This window comes from Manduca sexta, chromosome 26 (genome assembly GCF_014839805.1).
Source record: "Manduca sexta isolate Smith_Timp_Sample1 chromosome 26, JHU_Msex_v1.0, whole genome shotgun sequence".
NCBI lineage: Eukaryota > Metazoa > Arthropoda > Insecta > Lepidoptera > Sphingidae > Manduca > Manduca sexta.
The window spans coordinates 12,533,152-12,556,045 of NC_051140.1; the positions used below are offsets into that span (position 1 = coordinate 12,533,152).

Sequence of the window (22,894 nt, forward strand, 5' to 3'; positions counted from 1 at the left end):
AAATTTGTCTTGAACCAACGTCTATTAATGGTGATGACCTACGGCACCGCAACGCGGACGCTAACTGTGGGCCTCATGTGAAATGTCAAGGCCACTCACTGGACCATCGAACGTATTTTACCCAGTGTAGGCTATTTTGTATTACTTCTAATGACTATTTGAAAATCAGTTTCTCTAATATAACTTATTCTGTTGCATAAATTAATTTGGGACCGCCGCTCCATCTGAATAATAATTGTATTTGCGGCTTCGATTATACATGTACCTGTGTAATATTATTATTGTTTCTAAAAAACGTTATACCTAAATAACATGCACAACATGTATTGTGCAAATGCTGCCAAGTACTAAAAATACATCAAAATGTGTGACATGTTTTGACTAGTAAAACGTATAAAAGATTTTGTCCCATGTAGTGATGCATCATTTACCTATTCAGTACCAGCAGTACCAGTATTACCAGCTAATACAAATCAAAATATACATTATGAAAATGGTACGCCTGTTATTCTATTAAACAAATATTCATGCTTAAACAAAGCAAGGATTCAATTTATTATGTAATACATACACTACATACACATACATTTTAAGTTGGTTTAAGTGAGTTTCATAATGTGTAGAATTATAAATAAAAAGTGTTTACACAGATCATTTTCGTCGCTGTTGCGCTCGCGGCCGTTGCCGTGGCCGCTCTCCCAGAGCCGCCTAAGATCCTTAAATCAGAATTCGATTCCCAACCGGAGGGAGGCTATCATTTCGCGTATGTATCTTCTGTTATTAATTCTGTTATTGATGCGAAAATAGTTACCTAAGTTGCCAACCAAAATTATTTATAGCGATACGCTTATGAAAAAAGAAAACGTTTATACTACTTACAAAAAATATGGTAATTATATTTTATGTACAGTTTTAATTTTTGAGAAATTATATTTATTACATATTTTTTTATATAAACATTTTTTTTTATTTCATGAATGAAATAGAAACGTATTAATATTTAAAAATGAATAAATCAATAAATTGCTATGTTACTTCTACCGCAGATCAATCGGGCTTCATGTGAAATTTTAACTAATAATTGATGGACTTAATGTGTAAAATGTTTTAAAAGTGTTACCCGCGATTCATCTTTTTTTAAATAAAAGTCCCACTGTGTACTTTTCCGAAACAAAAAACAACACAAAAAACAAAAATTCCGAGACACAAGAGTGCTCACCTCCCGGTAGGGAACGCCTTGGCTGTGCGTCTAGCATTGCAAAATCCATGGGCGGCGGACGCAGCTTACCATTAGGCGAACCGCTTGCTCGTTTGTCTACTAAGGCAATAAAAAACATTTTAACAAAAAATTATACCTTCAAAAACCACTAAGAAACAAAAAAACATAACATTACATATACTGACTACCAATTTTGGATTCGGTGACTAACTAATTTTTTTTGTTAAATAGTTTTTATTTTTTACATTTTTGTTAGTAAAAATCAGTGTACATTAAGGGCATCATAGTTGACGACATACTTTTAAGAGTTTTCTGGTTTATCTACGAAGTCAAGGGTCCAACAACAGTGACATTTATATGGAACCAAGCGGGAAGCACCAGCTTTCAAATAAAAAAAAATCAACAAACATAAAAAAAAACAGCCGAATTGAGAACCTCCTACTTTTTTTTAAGTCGGTTAATAATAATATTAATGTGTGTGTTTTATAATGCTTTTTTCAGTTACGAAACCGAGGATGGTATTTCCCGCTCTGAAAAAGGTGAACTGAAACAAACCGTTGACGAAGAGAATCAACCTCTTAACGTTGTTGTAGTTCGCGGTTCTTACTCGTACGTTGACCCCGAGGGCAAGCTACAGCAATTCAATTACGTTGCTGATGAGAATGGGTTCCAGTTGGAGGGACAGTCAATCTCCCAAGTCTCCGGCAAGAAATAACTGCTCTCAAGATAAATGAACTCATACCATTGAGCAGTAAAATAGGAAAATGAACTAATCAGTATAACTAAAGATACAGCATCATCTTAACTTGCCTGTTCCTATTTTATATGATTTTTTATTATTTATTATAACTACAATGAAAATAAAATTATTTGTAATAAACGTATATATATAGTTGTAGAATATTATTTAGACCAAATAACAATAACTAGTTTTTAACGGATAGGATTTTACTAGTGTACCTATAATAAAAATGAAAGCGAATTATTATATTAATAATAAAATATTGTATTTTGAACAATAAAATGGAATGATTTAAAAAGGCTTGAGGCCATGTCTTCTACAGTAAATTAATTATAGTTATAATGCCTATTATCAACCTATCACAATTGCGAGCGCTATAAATAATTATGAATAAATAATGTATAGGTAATATTATATGACTAAGCACAGACAAAATAGTCTACGCCACGATCCAACTGTCAAGTGACTGCGGGCAGAAATAGTGAGGGAGATAAATTATTATAATTAGCGATACTGCGACCAATAGATACGGAGAATGTCTAGATTCTACACCTATTAATAAGTCTCGCATTTTCTCTCTGTCTACAAGGTGATAAATTTTGATAACGTTTTGTTCAGTCTATTCTGACTGCTAATCTATTAGAAAATTCCCTATGATAAAAACCTTTACGCAGTTTGGTTTTTTCTTTTAATAATAAAGAATATTGTTCTTGATATAATTTTTAATACATTTAACCGACATTGATCATATAATAAAAAAAAACATTCAAATTATTACAACTTTATTGGAAATCTATCAAACTGAAAAGTATAAACAATAGCAATTTCTTACTGCGTAATATTTTTTATCCATTCCTTTCGTCAAATAGACATTACAAGTTATTTTAGTTTAATTGACATTGTATTATTTAATTAGTCAACTTGGATCTTAGCAAAGAATTTCTTAGAATTAATTAGGAACGCGACTCAATACTTTGCAGAGCTTCATACCCAAGGACATCGCCAAGGGTGGGCAGGAAGGGGCAGCTTCCCCCTCCCCCCAAGAAATTCTAAAAAAGTTGCAAAGCAACCTAAGTTCTAAGTCATTGACTTGACGTGCTTGATCAAACATTCCCGTACGTCGAAACTCGAATGAATTCACCAATTCCATTCCCAATATTCCGTAGGTACACTTAATCACGCTCTGCCTTATGTTATTGTTAAAGCAGGAGAGTGGGAGTGAGGGAGGAACATGTGCTCTCGACTTTACTTAGAATTCATACTTTTTTCATTCTCCATATCAACTTGCCCCTTCCTAAGTCATCGGCTGGCGACGCTCTTGTTCATACCTAATGTAATATGGTTATGTCCCATTATTTGTGACATTTCGCTACAAGCAAGTGACTCTGTCTTGAAATATGTACCTTACCTCCTTAATTGATAGAAATTGGTTTGGATAAAATTTAGTAAATGGATAAATCATATTCTAAATACATAATTTAGCATGTAGGTTACTTTTTATCCTGGTAGTTTACTTCTGTAAGAAACAATTATTAATAATTAAAATGCGAGTAGATGGCGCCTGTGTATTATAGGAGTTTTTCGTCAAAAAGACTTTGTAACAGGAACGGCTTTTAACACGGACGAAGCTGTAATAACCAATGAGTAGGTAATCATATTCTTTAAAAAAATAATAAGATATTCCACTAACAACGTTACACATAAATCAAAAACAATAGAAGTTATTGTTGCGTTCACGTGTTCAGTTGAATTTGTATGACTTGTAGCATGAATTAATATTAAATAAATGGAGGCTAGTTACGCGCAGTTCAGCACGTGTAGCTGCTTCACCGCGTTCTCGTCTCGCGCACAAATGTCGTGTAAACTGCCAGTGTTATATTACATAAATTATTATAATAATTTATGAAATCACAATAACTTATCTAATATCAATTTAGCACACACAACTCCCATTTTGCGATTAAGTAAAGTTCCCCTTATTTGAACGTAACTTGTTTTTTTGTGGTTAAATATTAACAGGCGCCACATAATTAAATCTGATGAACTATTACAATTACGAAATATGCTATAGGTGAACCTTGCATGTGACAATTGAATAACCCCTTCAGGAAGTTAATAAATGCGTTTTTCTTCACAGGTAATTTACAAGCATGTGTCATTAAAAATATTTCAATTTACGGATTTCTATACACTACATTGTAATTTGAAATAAAAGAAAAAATATCACAAATCAACTTTATTTGCTATCTACATCACGTTATAAAATTTAACAAACAGTATAAAAGTATAAACTTAAACAGTTTAATATGGCAGTGAGCATCAGAGAATAGACACTAGACAGTACGGTGCGCTAGATGCTAGAACGCACTTGTGTAGAGATGACTGATCTATTTGTTAATCTTCATCGGTTAAGCAAGTATGTTTCGGCGGTTAAAATCGTTGTAAATATCAATCAGTTAGTTTATTGCACCTTGGGGATGGAGTCTCCTTGAGCGTGGTATCCATTTTCGTCAGCGAAGTATTCGATGGAAACGGGTTTGCCATCGTCACCGATGTACGAGTATGATCCACGAACAATGACTACTCTGTGGGGCTTGTTTTCTTCGTCGACAATATCCTTCACTTCACCATTTTCAGCGCGAGCAATACCATTTTCAGTCTCGAAGCTGTAATTGAGTTAATATGTTAAATATATTTTTTTATATTGTGGGCTACATAATAAACACATAAATAATTAGTAATGTTAAAGTATTTTTGTTTTACAGGTTACTAATAACCCTGAAAGTACTTTTTAAATGGATTACCAAAATCCCACTTATACAATCATAAAAGTGATTATTTTAAATATATATATTTTTAGCAATTCATTTATATAGAGCTGCATGGATTTTGAGGAATATTGCCGTTCAGATATTACCAAATATTATACGTTTTTAATTATTTTTTTTGATATTGTAATTTTTTAATCCAATTGGTTAATCTTAAAGACGTACTTGAAAACATAGCCGCCCTCTGCTCCCTGGTCAAATTCAGACTTCAGGATCTTAGGTGGTTCTGGGGGAGCGGCGACTGCGATGGTCACGACGGCAAGAGCGACGAGGATGATCTAAATAATAATAATTAGTAGTATATTTGGCAAATAATCACGAAATAAAAATATAAAAACAATTTTATCCTCTCCTACTTTTTATAATTCAATATTACAATTAATGGTAAAGTTTGTATTTTGATTATATAAGTTAGAATTAAAATAATATAGAGTAGGTAATTTTGTCAAGGAAGGAATAAATAGCGCTTCTTTTATTCCGGAAAACGTTTTTAACGCGAGGGAAAGTCCCAAGATAAACCTAGTAACATAATAATAATATTAAAAAGTAATGCACAGAACTACAACAATCAATCAGTTGCTCGGATCGCAATTGCTTTAAAAAAATTTAACTTTCAGAATTTATTGAGGATACAAAATATTAAAAAGCGGCTATTATGCGAATTACGTACCAGTTTCATTTTGGATGAATTTTGGTTTGTTTCGGTCGGTATCTAATGAGCGACTGGTGCATCTTCCTTCGTAGCAAAATCTTATATACATTTCTCTGCCAACGCAAAGTAATATCACACAACTGCAAATATACGATGTCGATATACCGGATTCAAACATTCGATGATCACAACTTTACACATACCCATTGTATATGTTGACACATAGACGCCAAGTATTCATAATTGTCTATATGTTTACAGAGTAGGTAGGTACTGTACTGCCACTCCCACGGTGTTATCATTCCAAGGACAAATATTACAACCGATGTTTTATTGGCTTTTAAACACATTGTTCTTATTTTAGACATCTAGATTTCAGTTTGTACATTATAGTTCTTCTAACATCTTTCGCTGTATTATGTTGTTGATTTATTTATTTATGTATTAAATGGATGTTCAATATATTACAATAAAGGACTATTTGTTGTCCCTTTTATAAAAAACAATGTGCGTTATCGCTATTATCGGCAAATACAATGTAAGAGTAAATTTTCCGCTATTTTTGCGAAAAATTACTTGGAGACGAATAAAATAATGAAAGTTAAGGAACATTTCTTATGTCTATTCTTTGGTTAGTCGGTTTACTGAAATATTGAACACGTATCGCGCAAAGGCCGTTGAATTCAAAAATCTAATTACAAAAATATAATATGGAGCTTTATTATAAATATAATTTAATGTTAATAACTACAATCACATAAGTGAGTAATGTAAGGTATTATCAGATATTTAAAAAATATATTTATCAATAAGAAAAAATAATTATTTGAAAACTTGTTTCTAAATTTCATGTAACTTTGTGCTAGTAGATGCGAAACGAGCTTAACGTTAAATATAAAATAACATTGAACTTAAGAACAGTAAATAAATTAGTTTTGCTTTCATATTTGCGTAATGAATTAATAAATGCTTCGGCGTCGTGTTGTATTGCGTTTGCAGCTTGACTCCCGCGCCGCGCTGCGGTCCCGGCTTCGATCTCCTGGTCGCCTAAAGTGACATTGGGTTCTTCCGCCCAATATGTTCTGGCAAATGATAATTGACACCCATTACATGACATAACATAGCGGCGATAGGCTAGTTGGGTGTGGAACGGACTGCCAAGACGAATGTCCGCAGGTTCAAATCCCAAGGGCACACACCTCTGACTTTTCTAAAAAATCATGTGTGTATTCTTTGTGAATTTATCGTTCGCTTTAACGGTGAAGAAAAACATCGTGAGGAAACCTGCACATCTGAGAAGTTCTCTATAGGAATTTCGAAGGTGTGTGAAGTCTACCAATCTGCACTAGGCCAGCGTGGTGGACTAAGGCCTAATCCCTCTCAGTAGTAGAGGAGGCCCGTGCTCAGCAGTGGGCAAGTATATAATACAGGGCTGATATTATTATTATTATTATTACATGACATAACGTGGTTATCGCAATGTGGATGCGATACCTGGCCTATCCTATGCTGTCTGCCTACCCCTAAAAAGGGATACGGCGTTAATGTTCTATATGTATGTAACGGGTTAAAACCCGACTAACGACTTCTAAATACAAATTACAAAACACGCTAGACGTAAAATCCAGTTTCCAAAATATAGTTCTGGTACTAATTAAGTTCGAAGTTTAGCTGGTATAAACGTACTAGTATGACAGTAGATACGTACTTAGTTCCCATATACAGTATATACACTTCCGTTAACAAAGAGAACCAAAAATCTCTCCCATTAAAGTTAAACGATCAGGATTGACGCAAAATATAGGTATATATTAGTTTAGTTATTCATTACTTACATTTTATTTTAATAAATAATTCGCACTAATATTAAAAGAAACGTTTTAATGACGAAAAATCTATGAATAAGCGACTAGTAAGGTTTTGACAGATCAATACGTGAACGAATACAATGGTCTTGTTAAAACCTTGCGTAACAGTCCAAAAGCCAACCCTACAGTTACAGCATACATACAGCGAACCACGCTTTTGCAACAAATGTTGAAGAGGAAAACCTGGTAGCGGTAGCTACTATACGTATCCGATGACATAAGGCAATCTTTATAAATAACTAGTTTTTGTTCGCAAGTCTGCGCGTGAGCTTCCCGATATACCTCAAATTCAATACATGCTCTTTTACGGGATGAAACGATCCTACATCCATCCGTGTATAAAATTTTATCCAAATCAGGGCTTTCTATGATATTCCCTAATATCCTAACATCTTCAAAAACTTTCATCTTTATAATATTAATAATAATAAGAAAGATGAATCACATTTAAAGTTATATTTTTCACTTAAAATAGTATTCTTAAATATTCAAGGAAAACTTTGTCGATGGTTGGGATTCTATTTCGTATATATTTTTATTTTTCTTTAAGTAATATACCAACAGCACAAGTAAATTTCCCACTGCAATGATTTTAAATGCATTGAAAAGAACATTTATTTACATGATCTGCATTATGGAAATGTTCCATTTGATCCCCTCCTCTCCTTTCCTTTAAAAATTATGCATTCTGGCATGCGAAGCCACAACTTTATGATTAAATACATGACAACCCGAACTCATAGGTTCGCTAACTCTCTGTTTGCCGCACAATCAGTCTTTTCAATAGTTTGCCTGAGCGCGTGTTCCCTACTTCCTATAATCCTGGGTCCTTCCGCCGTAACGTTAAGAAGCATTTTAGTAGGCCGGCATAATTGTGTTGAATGGCATGAGAAAGCAATCTGTTGTCATTCGATACTTATCTGAAATTATCTAGATAGTAGAAATATTATGTATCCCAAGTTTAGAGAATGAAAATTATATCGGAATCTAAATTCATAACACATATAGTGCAAATCAAATTATTAAATAATTTTAGTACCGCATTGACGTCGGTCATTCAATGACGATAAAAATAAATCCTTTTTTGTGACTAGTAAAGTTCAATGTGAACCGCATCCAACTCTACACTTTTGTTTTCTACAAATGTTTTGATTCTACAGTTTTTCAAATAGAGCCATTAAAATATTTTATGGTTATCAATTTAAAAATAAATATCAATTTACAACATTGTACTATAACGCAATAAGATAAAACGCTAAAAAATTCTGGAAATTCCAATACCTAGACGTGACTAAACTGGTATCTTTGTTAAAAGTAGAAATAATAACTTGGCAACAAAACTGCTTCGTACCCGGGAGATGTCTTCTATATTAATAGAGATTTAAAAGGTCAGCTAATAAAAAATAGACACCTTAGATCTGAAGCCATATTATTCGACTATATGTATATACAATAAAACATGTGTAGATAGGCCAAAACTTGTCCCACGTCGTTGTGTAAAACACAAAAAAAGTGATGTGCTCTTAACCTTTCCAGAGGTCGGCACTATTTTATATCGTGAAATTATGATTCAAGGCCATCGCGTTTGTTTTTACATTTGCCGTAGGTGGTTATATGTAAAATGGAATTTTTATTAGCTACTACAGTATAGTATACTGTAGTCGTTTTAAAATCACATCAAACCCGACGCTCTTAAGTTAAGCTGTTAAAGTTATGTTTCAAATCACCTGCAATTAATACCGCTGTCGCTATCAATTTCAATATTACGTACATTCATACGCTCTATCTTTATTTGATTTCATCTTACAAAAGACATCAACGACTACGACAATCTTTTTATATAAAATAATAATAAAATATATAGTTGGTAATGCTTAATTTGTAAGCTAGATGTAATACACGTATGAACAGAATAAAAACTTCCTCATTGAATACCAAATGTCTGGAATTTATTGAGGTGTAGTAATCGCCAGTCGCCGGAGCCACGTGACATAAGTAACATCGTTTAACCTTGCGTGCTCAACTCTTCAAATATCGCAGACACTGCATTATTGAAAAAATATATGAATCTCATTATGTTCTTACTAATGCTTATGTTAATGCAATCAGTCTTCGTGCCATTTAGCGTACATAACATGTGTACAACAGCGCTAATATTGCTAAACATTCACATAGTAAGTGTGATAATATATTTTGTATTGCATTTGGAAAATCATTACAAAATAACTTCTAATTTTTTTTGCTAGAAATACCACATGCCACAAAAAATATTATCCCCACAAAATAACTTTAATTTTTTTGCTAGAAATACCACAAAAAATAAAATTATCATGATTATTTTAATTATAATTTAAGTAATCACAGCCGCAGGACTTTTAAGCGCAATGCAGATTTTTTTGCGATCATAATCGCTATTACAATAACTGCTAACATAGCAGTGGCATAACCTACCTTCCGAATAAGATATACATACAGCCTTTAGATGAAACTTATGCTAATTGCGTATAATATATCGGATGAAAGGCTAATTGGCTTAAACGACATTATTTTGCAATTTTAAATATATTTCGAATTTATATTTATGTGTTTCTGATTAGAGAGTTGTAACACGATAGACTATCCAGCTGAATAAGGTCGATAGAAGAACTCAATGTGCATCGATTTAACCCCCATGTATGTTGCCCGAAATTGCGTAGTTTATTTGGATTATTGTAAATTGCAAGTCGATTGTACACTAAATTTAGTAATTAGAACTTAACTATTGGGTCTAGATTCCTGATGTTTTTACTTCTTACTTTTTACTAAATAAAAGTAATACTTAGTTGGCCTTTCGCATGATCCTGACAGAATCAGTGGTTGCGTAATTTAAAGATAAAAAATATTCTACAAAACTACATAATTTTTTCATATCTTTAAATTGGATCTAGATTAAAAAAATATTGTTTTATTTTTCTATAACAATTTTAAAAACTGGCTGCATTTGCAAAGAAATTACCTTCCAAATTTCGATACGAATTGTAAAGAGGCAAAAATGTATTCGAATTGATTAAGACCGAAAATGGAAATTTGCTTTGTTGTCTCAATTACCTCAAGTCAAGAAAAATACGAATTTACTAAGTAAAATGTTAGGTAACAGATTATAATATTTACTAAAAGATACACGTTATACATCAAAGTAAATGTAACAGTCACAAATAACTTGAAGTTTAGTAATAGTCTTTAAATTTAAAGTTATCCACATACACACTCAGGGCTTTTTATCCAGAAAGGGGTAGACAGAAACGCAACTACTGGGTTTCAAATACTACTTAAAATAAAAAAATCCTTGGCCTGGTTATTCGGTCACAAAATAAAACATTATAAATTCCAATGTAACAAAATGTTTAATAAAATGCAATAAATTAATAAATTAAAGGCATACAACAATCACCACGTTAAACGCATCACGTGATCTGTCTTCCGTTTGGATGATTTTATAAAGCCGAGAAACTGTAGCTCTGCCACTGCCCGCGTAAAACGCGACCTGTAACCACAAATTACACCTTTTTGTAATGAACAGCCAGAAAAGTGTACGCTAGACCACCTTAAAGTCCTAGATAATGCGCTTGCGCGTCGTCTAACAGCAACTTTCATTTTAAAGCTAAATATAGGTGCTGCTAGGTGAAATATGGAAAATACAAATAAAATGCAAAACACATCACAGAAGCATTAAAAGGTAAATCAGACATTTGAAAAATAGTCGGCAAACAGTTAAAACAATTATTTATTACTTTCTTCTATCACAACACAACATCACTTTGTCCTAGTAGCTGTGATATGATTGTACTTAATTGGACACAGTTATACCAATATTTACCAACGCAGAAATTGTTATGTGTATATTAGAAGTTGTTAATATTTAACACTCAATTAATCCGTATGTGATTCTCTAGCAAATCACGCCAAGATTTATTTAATACATAGAAAAATCAAGTTGTAATAAATAACAATCCATAAATGTTTAAAAAATCCTAGTTTTTATCGCATTTACAGGGCTTTTAACGATAAAACATAAAAATAAATGTGCGCATATTGACAATGAAGTTTCAATGCCTACTTACCTAACTCACATTTTACGGCCCTCTTATTTATAGACGTTTTTTATCTAAGGACGGAGCATTGCTGCGATAACAAGTCTGTTTCTCGCCTTTGTTTATCTGACAGCCAATTAGATTCAAGTTGTATCTCAATATTATCCAATCACAACGGCCATAGCACTGAGAAACAGACTTATTATCACAGCAATGCTCCGTCCTTAGATAAATAACGTTCATGAATAAGGGGGTAAGTGTTTAGGTATAACTTGTGTTAATAGGTATTGACACTTCACCAACAAACAATATATAGTTATTTGTCGAAATGTCTTACTGGACCACGGGGTGTTGGTGCCTGTCTTCATCGTCGTCGGGTCGGAGCACGGCGGCGAAGGCTTGCAGCCAGTCGTACAGGTTGATGTGCTTGCCACACTCGCGGTGCAGTTTGTACGCGAGGCACAAGTCCGGCAACGAACCCACCACGCTCTCCGACGACGCCAGCTGACAGCACGTACACTGTCACGAAACAATCACCTTACTCGACAAATACTAATCTATCATGACTTATCATTGTAAATATTTATTCATCATCATCATCAGCCCTGTATTATATTCTGTCCCACTGTTGGGCACGGGCCTCCTCTACTACTGAGAGGGATGCATATTTGTTCGGTAAGGACCAATTTAATAACATAACTATATCGATGGTTGAAAGCTAATTTTAACAAGCTTAAAAAAAATATAGAAACATTTTCTGATTCTAAATATATATGAAACTTAGTGTCGCATAAAATGTCTTAAGTCAATTAACCTTTCAACTGGCGATATTATTATAGGCTTGGAAAAATCACTTATTTCCAAATTAAAGATAATTGTCTATTACTAGGGGTCGTTCAATGGCCAAAATTCGACATCGAATTGAATATTCTAGTGACAATATACGTCAATGTTTGTAACACATATAATACATCAAGTATATTCTTCTTCATTCCTTCTCTACATGAACTTTACTCATGCCAAATCTCACACACTTGCGAACGCGAAATATGCTTAAAGATTTCATCATCGTCATAATTGGTGCAGGCAATAGTTTTAAAATAATTTAATACATTTTTAAAAGACAATAAAATAAGTTAACATTAAGATTGAATGAAACCATGTCAAATGTCAAGCAATATTATAATTATTATTGTTAATACTTATTAATATTGTGAATTTGGGAACTTGAGTTTGCCTGTCTTTTGTTTTTTCAAGGCTAAAACATTCTAATGATTACATTAAAGGAAATGTACTCGTAGGATGTAATATGTAGGAGGAGGTAACTTAAAATCAGGAGAGGAACTTTTTCGCACGAACGACAATAGTTTTATTAAAACGTTGACACAATTTGTTTCAAATAACAAATATGTATTTTCTTCTCTAAATCATTACACTAATTGAACGTGATTGATATGTATTTGATGATAAAAATTCTGTTATTAGTGGTTCATTCCAATAATCTTTAATTTCTAAATTCTGAATAAATATTATTTTTACAGATATTATGGACTTTCCACTACGAAACCGTCATATTGACTTCACATAATTCTTCAACTAATTGGAGAAACAATTCTTTACTGACACATGTACACTTGATGAGTTTATGCGTGTAATAGCATTCATCTACATAATAATATTACTCCTGGACTGACATTATGACTGATAAGTATGTACCTACATAATGTAAAGTTATTTATATAATTAACAATTTACAGGTGAAGTTAATATTTATGCACAGCTACAAGTTTCAATGCTTTGGAATTACCAAATCTAAAGGATCTTTACCTAGCTCTTTTGCAGACTTATTATAATATATAATAACAAACATTATTATTATTTTCGGTACCTGTAAATAATGTGCAGGGTTGCTCAACGCTGTGTGCAACGCTCCGCGGGGGGACCCGACGATCTGTTTCTTGACATTCGACACGTCATTAAAGAACAATATCTCGTAGAAAGTCTGCGTGTGCGGCGGTTGCAATCCTTTCGCGAAAACCTCTTCTAAGTAACTTACGAACCTTAATCGAACCATTTCAAATTCAGACTGTACTCTGTCAACACGCGTTGCTTTTAGCAGTTTCTAAAATACAAAAATTAAAAATAATTAGAGATAGATAGAGGCGAATATTCAGAATTCAAGTCGTCATAACAAACAAAATTGATTTCTTAAATTAACAATTATATGGCAACAATAGCCATTGACAAAAAAATATGATATCAAAGAAATTAAAGCTCTGTTACTGCTTAAAAACAATGGTTAAATAACCAATTGATTGTGATTAAAGTATCAAATCCTTGTATCTCACCTCTTTAAGTTTATATCTATTGCCAGGAACATTTTCTACATCATCATCGGTTTCCATAGAGTTTGTAATAATAGTTGCTTCAGTATTGGCTTTCTCAATTTGCCTCAGAAACATAAGCAAATGTACTCTAACATTTTTCACGAAACCTTCTCCTAAATGGTTGTTTACAATCACATCTTCCATGTTGTTTTTCTTTGGCGTAACTTGCAATGGTTTTACTGGTGAAACATTTTGCAGTGAAGTATTCACAACTTTTAAGCCATTTTTTATAGTTTCCACAAGTTTCATTTGCGATTGAAAATTCAGTAACTGCATGCATTCTTTAAACGCTGTTGTCTCCACTATATCTTGAACAGCACACTTTGTGTAGATTTCACGTACCTTGAAAATGGATAATTAACAATAACGCAATGTTTCTAATCTTCATCATCATAAATACGAAATCAAGATATAATACAATCAGAAAAGTGTACACTTGACCACCTTAAGGTTCTAAGAAAGCAGCTTGTGCATCCATCACATAAAGTCTACTGCTTCCTTTATTCACCTCTAAACATAGCCCAACTGCTTGATGGAATATGAAAATGGGTGTGAAAATATGGATTTTACTTTAGTTAATCTATATAGCATTTATTTTATAAAACATATTCTAGTGTATAAAGTATAACTAGCATGATTTTTCCATACCGTCTTTCCGAGTAAATTTTTAGGAATATCTTGCACAAATGCGTGTAACAATCTAACACACAAGTAGAAACTGTATAAGTAATCATAAAGCCTATTCATTTGTTTGTACAACACATCTCTGAAGTAATTATCATCTTCAAACAAACTTATTTTTGCTCTACAATCTTGCTGCTCCAAAAACGGCCTAAAAGACATTAACTGTCGTATGCTCTCGAGATCTTCCTTGCTGAGATTTAAAATCGTTTCCTCTAACATGTCTGGCTGGCAGCATAGTGACTTCATATTATCTCCATAATAATGATCCATCATACAATACTGGAAATTAATGAAAGCCATTTAATTTGAAAGATATAACATTTTTAAGATTTTAATTATACACAAATTGGTAAACTACAAAAAATACAATTGGTCTGTCTGAAAGGGAATTTAAAATCTACAGTACAACTGAAATAAATTGTCTCAATTCCACAGTTTACCTTCAATACTTTAAAATATGTCAGTCAGTTTATTTTTATATGCCAAGAAATTGTGTTTACCTTTATACTCTGTATGAGACCAGTAACAGAAAAATCATAAAAAAGAAACACATCTGTTAATAGTTCGAACGCTTTTCCAGATAAGTGAAAGGGGCTTGTGTGAGTCAAAAATATTTCATCCAGCACCTGAAAAAGTTTAAAAAAATAATAATCTATTTACTTATAGCTGCTATTCCAATCTTTTGACCTGGAGGAATGTAGTAACGAGTGCGTGACTGTTATTGTTTCAGACTAAAGTGTGACAGCAGGAAATGGGGGCAAGAGGTAGCTAGCTTCATAGTATACAAAATATTAGGAAGAACATAGCACACAATAAGTAATAGCATTCAATATAAAAAAAAAACAAATATAAATATAGTAAAACATAATCATCCAATAGTCTATAACATATACTATTACACTATAAACTTATTAAATAGTTATGGTTGTAATGCTTATATATCAAGTAGTATAAAAACTAAAAATATTATTAAAATTAACGTTACCTGATTCATATAAACTGGCGAAGAATGTGAATGAAATACTTTAATTAATAGTTTTGATGAGATGTGGTAAGGAAAGGATTTGTGTAATGCAGACACTGATGTTGCCACGCCAAATACAATAACTATGGGTAAACATGATGTATAGGAACTGGAAACAGAAAAAAGATATTGAAATAAATCTACATAAAAAGCCTAACGCTCATCTAATTTTTCATATGAGAGTCACTCTCATAGCAAACGAAATAATCACTTTTTTATCACCGTTTGCGTAGATTATCAAGTTTAAAAGCAATTTGAAACAAGATATATAAAAATATTGAATATCTATTATATTACAAAAACCCAAAACCAAATAATTTCGTTGGAAGCACATAATCGTAAATGGTTTCGACTGGCGAATTTGCGATGACATCACACGTTTGTAAACATCTGGTGTCATCGCTGTTAATATATTTACAGCCATTTTCATTAAACAATCCCAATTTCAAACTTGAACCAAATGCGAGAATGAACGAAAAGAATGATGGTTTCCGAAATCAATAAAATAACCTATTGACTGGATTATGAGCAGTGTCCACTGTACCCATAATGCAAAATCTCGCCTAGTGGCTTAGTAAAGTTACTCTTTTTTAACATAATATAATATTCCACAAACAAATTGGTTTCTATATGATAGTTTTAAATATTGATACGGCATTAAATAAGAAAGAAAATTACAATACCTTACAATCATTATAAAATCTTGTAATACATTGCAATTAAAGCTCTCAAAATCAGGCATAACTATTACTAAAGTGTTTGGTGGTACTCTGTGTTTATTCTTCTTTGGTGACACATTAACATATTTTGAGCAATACCAATTTTTTAAAGCCCTCATAGTATACTGACCCCTTTTTAATTTGGTTTTACTTTTTACATTGAAATCGTCACAATCTGATGAGTCCTGAAACATTTTAAATTTGATTATTACATAATAATACTATTTACTACCATTACCACAGTATTGCTTTTTAAAATTTTATATAAGACATTATAAAATTTCCTAAGAATACTTTTTAACTAGTAACTTTAGTTTTAATAAATATAAAAAAGAATTTTGTGACTGTGGACTATAAAGAACAATAATGAAAATAATACATATTTTTTTTTTTCAAAGAACTGATTCAATAATTTTATGTCACAATTAAATATACAACTTTTGTAAGCAATAATATTATGATAACAATTTAACAAAATATTTTACTGTTTTTGTAACACTAACAATTTGGGATTGCTCACAAATCAGCTGCCGAACAGCATTTTCTACTAAATGTTTAACAGAAGGCGCGTCTTGGGCATTTATGATAGCAACATGAGGTGTGATTTCTTCCCTGAAAATGTAAATTTACAAATATAATTAATGTAATTTTTACTTTAATATATCATACTTCAATTTTGTTTCTGTATCTTAGAAATATGATTATATACCACACCTATCATTTGCAACAACTAACAGACTGAAACCTAGTGCATATGGCTTCAGAACCCACAAGAAGTACATCATTATGTGTAATTACATACACAGTTCACCAGCCATGCTGTATTTTTTTATTATAGGAATGAATTTCTCAATAATTAAATAATATTATGAAATAATATTAATGATTATTAATTATTAATATTATGAAATAATATTGAAATAATATTATGAATAATATCAGCCCTGTATTATATACTGTCCTCTACTACTGAGAGGGATAAGGCCTTAGTTGACCACGCTGGCCTAGTGCGGGTTGGTAGAATTCACACACCTTTGAAAATTGCTATAGAGAATTTCTCAGATATGCAGGCTTCCTCACCATATTTTCCTTCACCGTTAAAGAACACGATAATTCGAAAAGAATATATACATAATTATTTTAGAAAAGTCAGTGGCGCCTTTGGGTTTAGAACCTGCGGACATTAGTCTCGGCAGTCTGTTCCACAGCCAACTAGGCCATCGCCGCTTCTTTATATTATTATTTAATATTATTTGAGAATATTAAATCAACACCTACTTTCAAACACAAATTAAATGATTATTTACCTGATAATATTAAGTAAAGCTGTGAATTGTGATGCATGGTCTGGCTGGTTGACACCAGTTAAAAGGGTAGCACTCGGAATAATACCATCCAAAGAAAATTCATTTCTCCCAGAGAATTCCTTTATATAATTCACTATATCATTTAACAACACACTGTAAGTTCTGTGATGGAGGTCCTGGAATAAAACATGAAAATTAAGTTAGCAGAAATTGAGATCAACTTTAAGATGACGCATATCCCTCTGTTATTACAACAAGTATTATATAGTCTTCACTCAGTGTTATAAAATAAATTTAAATATTAAAAACAGCAAATATAAGTCATATATCAGACAACTTAAAAAAAAAATCTGGTCATGGTAATTCTTTACCTGACCATAGCGAAGCGAGGAAGAGTTACAAATTTAACATTCTATATATGTAAATTTTATGTTCTAATTAAGCATCACTCCTAATGCACCTATTTTAACAAATAAGGTGTCTTTGTTTCTTTACTGAGTAATTGTTAAAGGCAATATTTTCATCAAATTCATAATTTTTTACTAAATAATACTTACGTCTTCAAAATATTGGGAGATAATCATAATATAAAAACCATGATAAAATCCAAGAAATAGTTTAATTTTAAAAAGTTTATTTCTAAATTATAAGCTATAATTTACTTACTTGCAGCACATTTTCAATTAAATCCCAATTCCTTTTGTATACAACATACCAGGACTCCTCTTCAAATAGTTTCTCGAAAAATACAGATTCTGGCTTCTTTTTGCTACTTTTAACTTTTTTAAAACCATTAGGAAATAGAAACACACCCTGCAGAAAAAAAAATGGACAAAATAAGATTGATGTTGATTGTTTCAATAAAAGTAATTACCTCGAATATTTTAAACAAACCTTTGAAACAGATACCGTAGACTCCATTACGGATGTGACCGTTGTAACTCGTGAAAAAAAAACTATCAACAATTTATATGAACCTGCCGATTATAACCCAACTTCGTATGAGTCCAAGGTATGGACCTATATGTCCGTTACGTACACTGGTGTTTATGATGCTGAACCCATAAAAAATGTTATGTTTATTATTTCATAATTTACTTTATATGATACACATAATATTCATTGTTATTTCAGCAAACAGTTCATAAAAACCACGCACAAAATAAAATTTGAAACAATTCAAATTGTTTATTGTCAATCACATTCTCTAATCTAATTTTTTTTTTTTTTTTGGAAAGGCAAAGTATTCTAGCCCATACAGCCTCGTCATTAATAGTGCTTTCAATGAGATGCAGTACGATAAGGCCTAAGCCAAGTCTTCATATCATTTCCTTGTTAATGTTATTTAAATAAGGCCAAAGCCAAGTTTTCATATTATTTCCTTGTTTAATTATTATTATTATATAAATAAGGCCAAAGCCAAGTCATAAGTTTATTTTTTCTCTAATCTCAGCTCTGACAAGTGACAAGCGGTAGCATCCTTGTATTAGAGCTTTAACATCCGGAAATTCCTTTTCTGAATTCTGGTCTGGTCAGAAATGCTACGGATGTAAAAAAATCTATGAGTGAAACTTCACTTTCACACACTTTCACAAATTTAACATCCTATTACTAGTATATTACCAAATTAATGATAGCTTTTAATTTTATAGATTGATTTGAAAGAATATCATTGGCAAACATTATGGATTCCGGAATTCATTCCATTCCACGCAGTTTATATTGAAAGCGCCAATAAGTTGATGTATACATCAATTTTAACGGAAAAAAAATAATTTTACACGAAACTCAATACAAAAATCCGTCTTCTATATATTTTCTTTAGTGGTACATTATTAGAAATGTGTCGCAACGGAGGTAATCGGCGTAGCAATTACTGCACTTGCAGCATCGTGCGGCATGTTTCGTCCCAGCCCGACTTAATGGACGCGAAGATTCAACGTACCTTCCTAATTTAAATAATATTATAGTATTATTAATGCATCGATATATATGTACTACGAACTAGATTTGGCGTTCCCAACATTCACTGTGTTCAACTGAATTGAATTGCAATCATTGATTGCAATGCAACTGACTTTAATATGGTTAATAGTGACAGCTTTTGGTTGTGGATGGAGTGGCGCTGATAATTAAGAACTCGAGTCTAAGTGTAAACTTGGATTTGAATAAAAAATATTAATCAAATAAGTAAAATTATTTGTTGTTCAAGTTAATAAATTAGGGTATAACAGTGACGTTTCGGCTGCCATTTTAGTTCAGATTTTGAACAAATAGTTTATATGGACGTTCTTGTCTATAGAATATACGTCAATATGTTTAATGTTATCAAATATATCGATAATAACTTATTTATAGATACTTGGTATATTTTGTAACCCATGACCAAATAAATAAAATATTTAAAAAAAAATGAGGTGAAAAAAAAGTCTTAAATCGATCCTTCGAAATTAGTCTGTATTATAACAAACAACATTATAGAGTACCGCCTGATCCGTAGACACAGGAATGGTATAGACAGGTGATCTTATCAATTTGCAGTATTTAATAATCTAAGATGGGCATACATTTTGCAATATCGTAGGTAAACACGATTTCCATGATATCGATGCCACTAGGACAGCTTAAGAGCAATAAGAGATAAGTATTGGTTGAATTTGGTATAAAATATTTTTAAAGTTATCATAATAATATAATATACTTAGTTTTAACCTAAATAAATTATATTAATATGTAATATAGGTAGGTACGTTTTATTTATTTTTTTATTAATGTAATTTTTTTATAAACGTGCTTAATTCACAAGAAATTTCTTGATTTAATAATTGTTTTTTGGTAACAATAATAAATAAGCATTTATAATTATTAATGTTTGTGTTCAATCTTCAAAATGCCTAAAACTTTTAGGTCCTAAAATTTTGGTTTATATACCTAAATAGAACTGTAAATTTTACCTATGTATTAAAGTCATCCCTTCCTCCCTACGCCGTAGTCGGGTGATTTTAATTATTTTCATTACTTAATTTAAATACATTACTTTTAATTCAATTTAACATTACACTTTTAAACGAGTCCTGCCTTAAGGTGGTTCCCCTAGTAAAACGGTGCGCTATCCATATTTTAGAAGCTAAGTACTAACTTTTCTTCACGGCTTCGCCCGCGTGAAGGAGTTTTCCGAGATAAAAGTCCCGCTATATGTTTTCCCGGCATAGAAAGTAGCCTATAACCTTCTCAGGGTCAACAATCTCCATATATGACTGTGGTCTTTGTTTTATAACATATTTTTTTAATTTTTTAAGAGGAACAGTTTCGTCATTTCTCTTGCATAACTTTAATTGTTTACGCAGCACACGCAATATAATATCTCAAAAGTTATAAAGTTTCCACGTTTTTTCAACATTTTTCATTAATGCTATGTTCCTTTTAATCATAGCGTGATGGTACGTAGCTTATAGCCTTCCTCGATAAGTAGGCTATCCAACACTAAAATTTCAGCCAAATCGCTTCAGCCGTTCTTGAGTTATAAATAGTGTAACTGACACAACTTTCTTTTGTATTATAAGTATAGATTTACTTCAAATTTATAAAATACTAGCTTTTGCCCGCGGCTCCGCCCGCGTTAGAAAGTTTTTCGGGCTAAAGTATTCCGTTATAAAAGGCACGCTATATATTTTCCCGGAAGCCTATGTTCTTCCCAGGGTCTCGAACTGTCTCCATAACAAATTTCATCTTAATATGTTGGGTAGTTTTTGAATTTAACACGTTCAGGCAGTCGGATGCAGCGGGGGACTTTGTTTTATAATATATTTTTGTAGAACTTTTTAAGAGGAACAATCCCGTCATACATCACTGTTGCATAACTTTAACTGTTTACGCAGCGCACGCAACGGAAGCCCTCAAAACTAATAAATTTTCTCCGTTTTTGCAACATGTTTCATTACTGCTTCGCTCCCATTGGTCATAGCTTGATGATATATACCCTATAGCATTTCAAAAACAGAGTGCTATCAAACACAAAAATATTTTTTCAATTTGAACCGGTAGTTCCTGAGATTAGCCATTACTGCCCGCTCCTATTGGTCATAGCGTGATGATATATAGCCTATAGCGCTACACGAATAAAGAGCTATCCAACACAAAAAGATTTTTTCAGTTCGAACCGGTAGTTCCTGAGATTAGTCATTACTGCTCCGCTCCTATTGGTCATAGCGTGATGATATATAGCCTATAGCACTACACGAATAAAGAGCTATCCAACGCAAAAATAATTTTTCAGTTTGGACCGGTAGTTCCTGAGATTAGCCATTACTGCTCTGCTCCTATTGGGTATAGCGTGATGATATATAGCCTATAGCACTCCACGAACAAAGGGCTATCCAACGCAAAAAGAATTTTTCAGTTTGGACCGGTAGTTCCTGAGATTAGCTATTACTGCTCCGCTCCTATTGGGTATAGCGTGATGATATATAGCCTATAGCACTCCACGAACAAAGGGCTATCCAACGCAAAAAGAATTTTTCAATTTGGACTGGTAGTTCCTGAGATTAGCGCGTTCAAACAAACAAACAAACAAACAAACAAACTCTTCAGCTTTATATAATAGTATAGATATAGAAAAAAAATTATATCATATACCTACAATATGTTATCTTAATTTCTTAGTTTTTTTTTATAACGTGGTTATTATTGTCCTTAATTTCACAATGAAAATTGTTAATTCCATGCTATGTGTTGATGTTCAAAACTATTAAATAGACATTTCAATGAGGAATATTTTGGTAGTTTACAATTTTCTAAAATATTTAGAATGATTTTTAAATTAATTTTTCATGAATCTGCGTATTCCCGCCGTAAGTCGTGCGCCCAAAGTGTATGTAACGAATGCTTAAGTCAATTTATTTGCTCGGAAGAAGGTCTTAGGTAAGTTCTACGTTCGAAAGCAACAACACTTGGCTATTTTGTATGAAAAATGGATAACGTTATTAATCATGTACCAGGTTTGTAATCTATATATATAAAAATGAATTGCTGTTCGTTAGTCTCGCTAAAACTCGAGAACGGCTGAACGGATTTATCTTATCTTGGTCTTGAATTATTCGTGGAGGTCTAGGGAAGATTTAAAAGGTGAGAAAAATTCGAATAATTGCCGGGAAAATCCTCAAAACAGCATTTTTCTATTTCCCATACAAACGTTTTCTAACTAATACGTAGAGTCAATTTGAGCTTTATTGCTATTGTATAAAGTTCACTGTTGTCTAAGCAATGTAGGTGTGTTCCTAACATCAAAGCAGTGTGCGTTGGAGCACAGAATATAATAATGTAATGTCGCGTTCTGAAACTCAACAAAAGTGATATCGCGGACCCGACTAAATTGAACAGTCACAAAATTTAATA

The 22,894-nt window shown here is 32.2% G+C and overlaps 3 protein-coding genes across 3 annotated transcripts; 1 reads left to right on the forward strand and 2 right to left on the reverse strand.

The window, feature by feature from the left end:
* The first annotated feature begins 403 nt into the window (after window positions 1–403).
* On the forward strand, window positions 404–2,261 carry LOC115444660 (larval cuticle protein 16/17-like). Its single transcript, XM_030170521.2, has 3 exons — window positions 404–496; window positions 651–763; window positions 1,721–2,261. The coding sequence occupies exons 1-3, from the start codon at window positions 419–421 to the stop codon at window positions 1,932–1,934; spliced, it is 405 nt and encodes a 134-aa protein (XP_030026381.2). The 5' UTR covers window positions 404–418; the 3' UTR covers window positions 1,935–2,261.
* Window positions 2,262–4,182: 1,921 nt separating this feature from the next.
* On the reverse strand, window positions 4,183–5,590 carry LOC115444661 (larval cuticle protein 16/17-like). The gene is made up of 3 exons (XM_030170522.2): window positions 5,460–5,590; window positions 4,955–5,067; window positions 4,183–4,627 (listed from the first exon to the last, which is right to left on the reverse strand). The coding sequence occupies exons 1-3, from the start codon at window positions 5,466–5,468 to the stop codon at window positions 4,423–4,425; spliced, it is 327 nt and encodes a 108-aa protein (XP_030026382.1). The 5' UTR covers window positions 5,469–5,590; the 3' UTR covers window positions 4,183–4,422.
* Window positions 5,591–10,673: 5,083 nt separating this feature from the next.
* Window positions 10,674–18,718, reverse strand: LOC115444674 (origin recognition complex subunit 3). The gene is made up of 12 exons (XM_030170542.2): window positions 18,395–18,718; window positions 18,167–18,313; window positions 17,501–17,676; window positions 16,697–16,805; window positions 16,158–16,378; window positions 15,436–15,583; window positions 14,951–15,076; window positions 14,415–14,729; window positions 13,728–14,108; window positions 13,268–13,501; window positions 11,717–11,898; window positions 10,674–10,832 (listed from the first exon to the last, which is right to left on the reverse strand). The coding sequence occupies exons 1-12, from the start codon at window positions 18,419–18,421 to the stop codon at window positions 10,736–10,738; spliced, it is 2,163 nt and encodes a 720-aa protein (XP_030026402.1). The 5' UTR covers window positions 18,422–18,718; the 3' UTR covers window positions 10,674–10,735.
* Window positions 18,719–22,894: the final 4,176 nt, after the last annotated feature.

Bases quoted from the DNA above. Each gene is read 5' to 3' on its own strand.
- LOC115444660 (XM_030170521.2), top strand. From the start codon at position 419: ATGCATCATTTACCTATTCAGTACCAGCAGTACCAGTATTACCAGCTA. The intron at 497-650 runs GTACGCCTGTTA...GTGTTTACACAG, and splicing joins AAATATACATTATGAAAATG to ATCATTTTCGTCGCTGTTGC. The intron at 764-1,720 runs GTATGTATCTTC...TGCTTTTTTCAG, and splicing joins GAGGGAGGCTATCATTTCGC to TTACGAAACCGAGGATGGTA.
- LOC115444661 (XM_030170522.2), bottom strand. The intron at 4,628-4,954 runs GTACGTCTTTAA...ACTCAATTACAG, and splicing joins GAGGGCGGCTATGTTTTCAA to CTTCGAGACTGAAAATGGTA.
- LOC115444674 (XM_030170542.2), bottom strand. From the start codon at position 18,421: ATGGAGTCTACGGTATCTGTTTCAAAG. The intron at 16,806-17,500 runs GTAAATAATCAT...TTACATTTTCAG, and splicing joins GCTTTACTTAATATTATCAG to GGAAGAAATCACACCTCATG. The intron at 15,077-15,435 runs GTAACGTTAATT...AAACTTTTTCAG, and splicing joins CGCCAGTTTATATGAATCAG to GTGCTGGATGAAATATTTTT.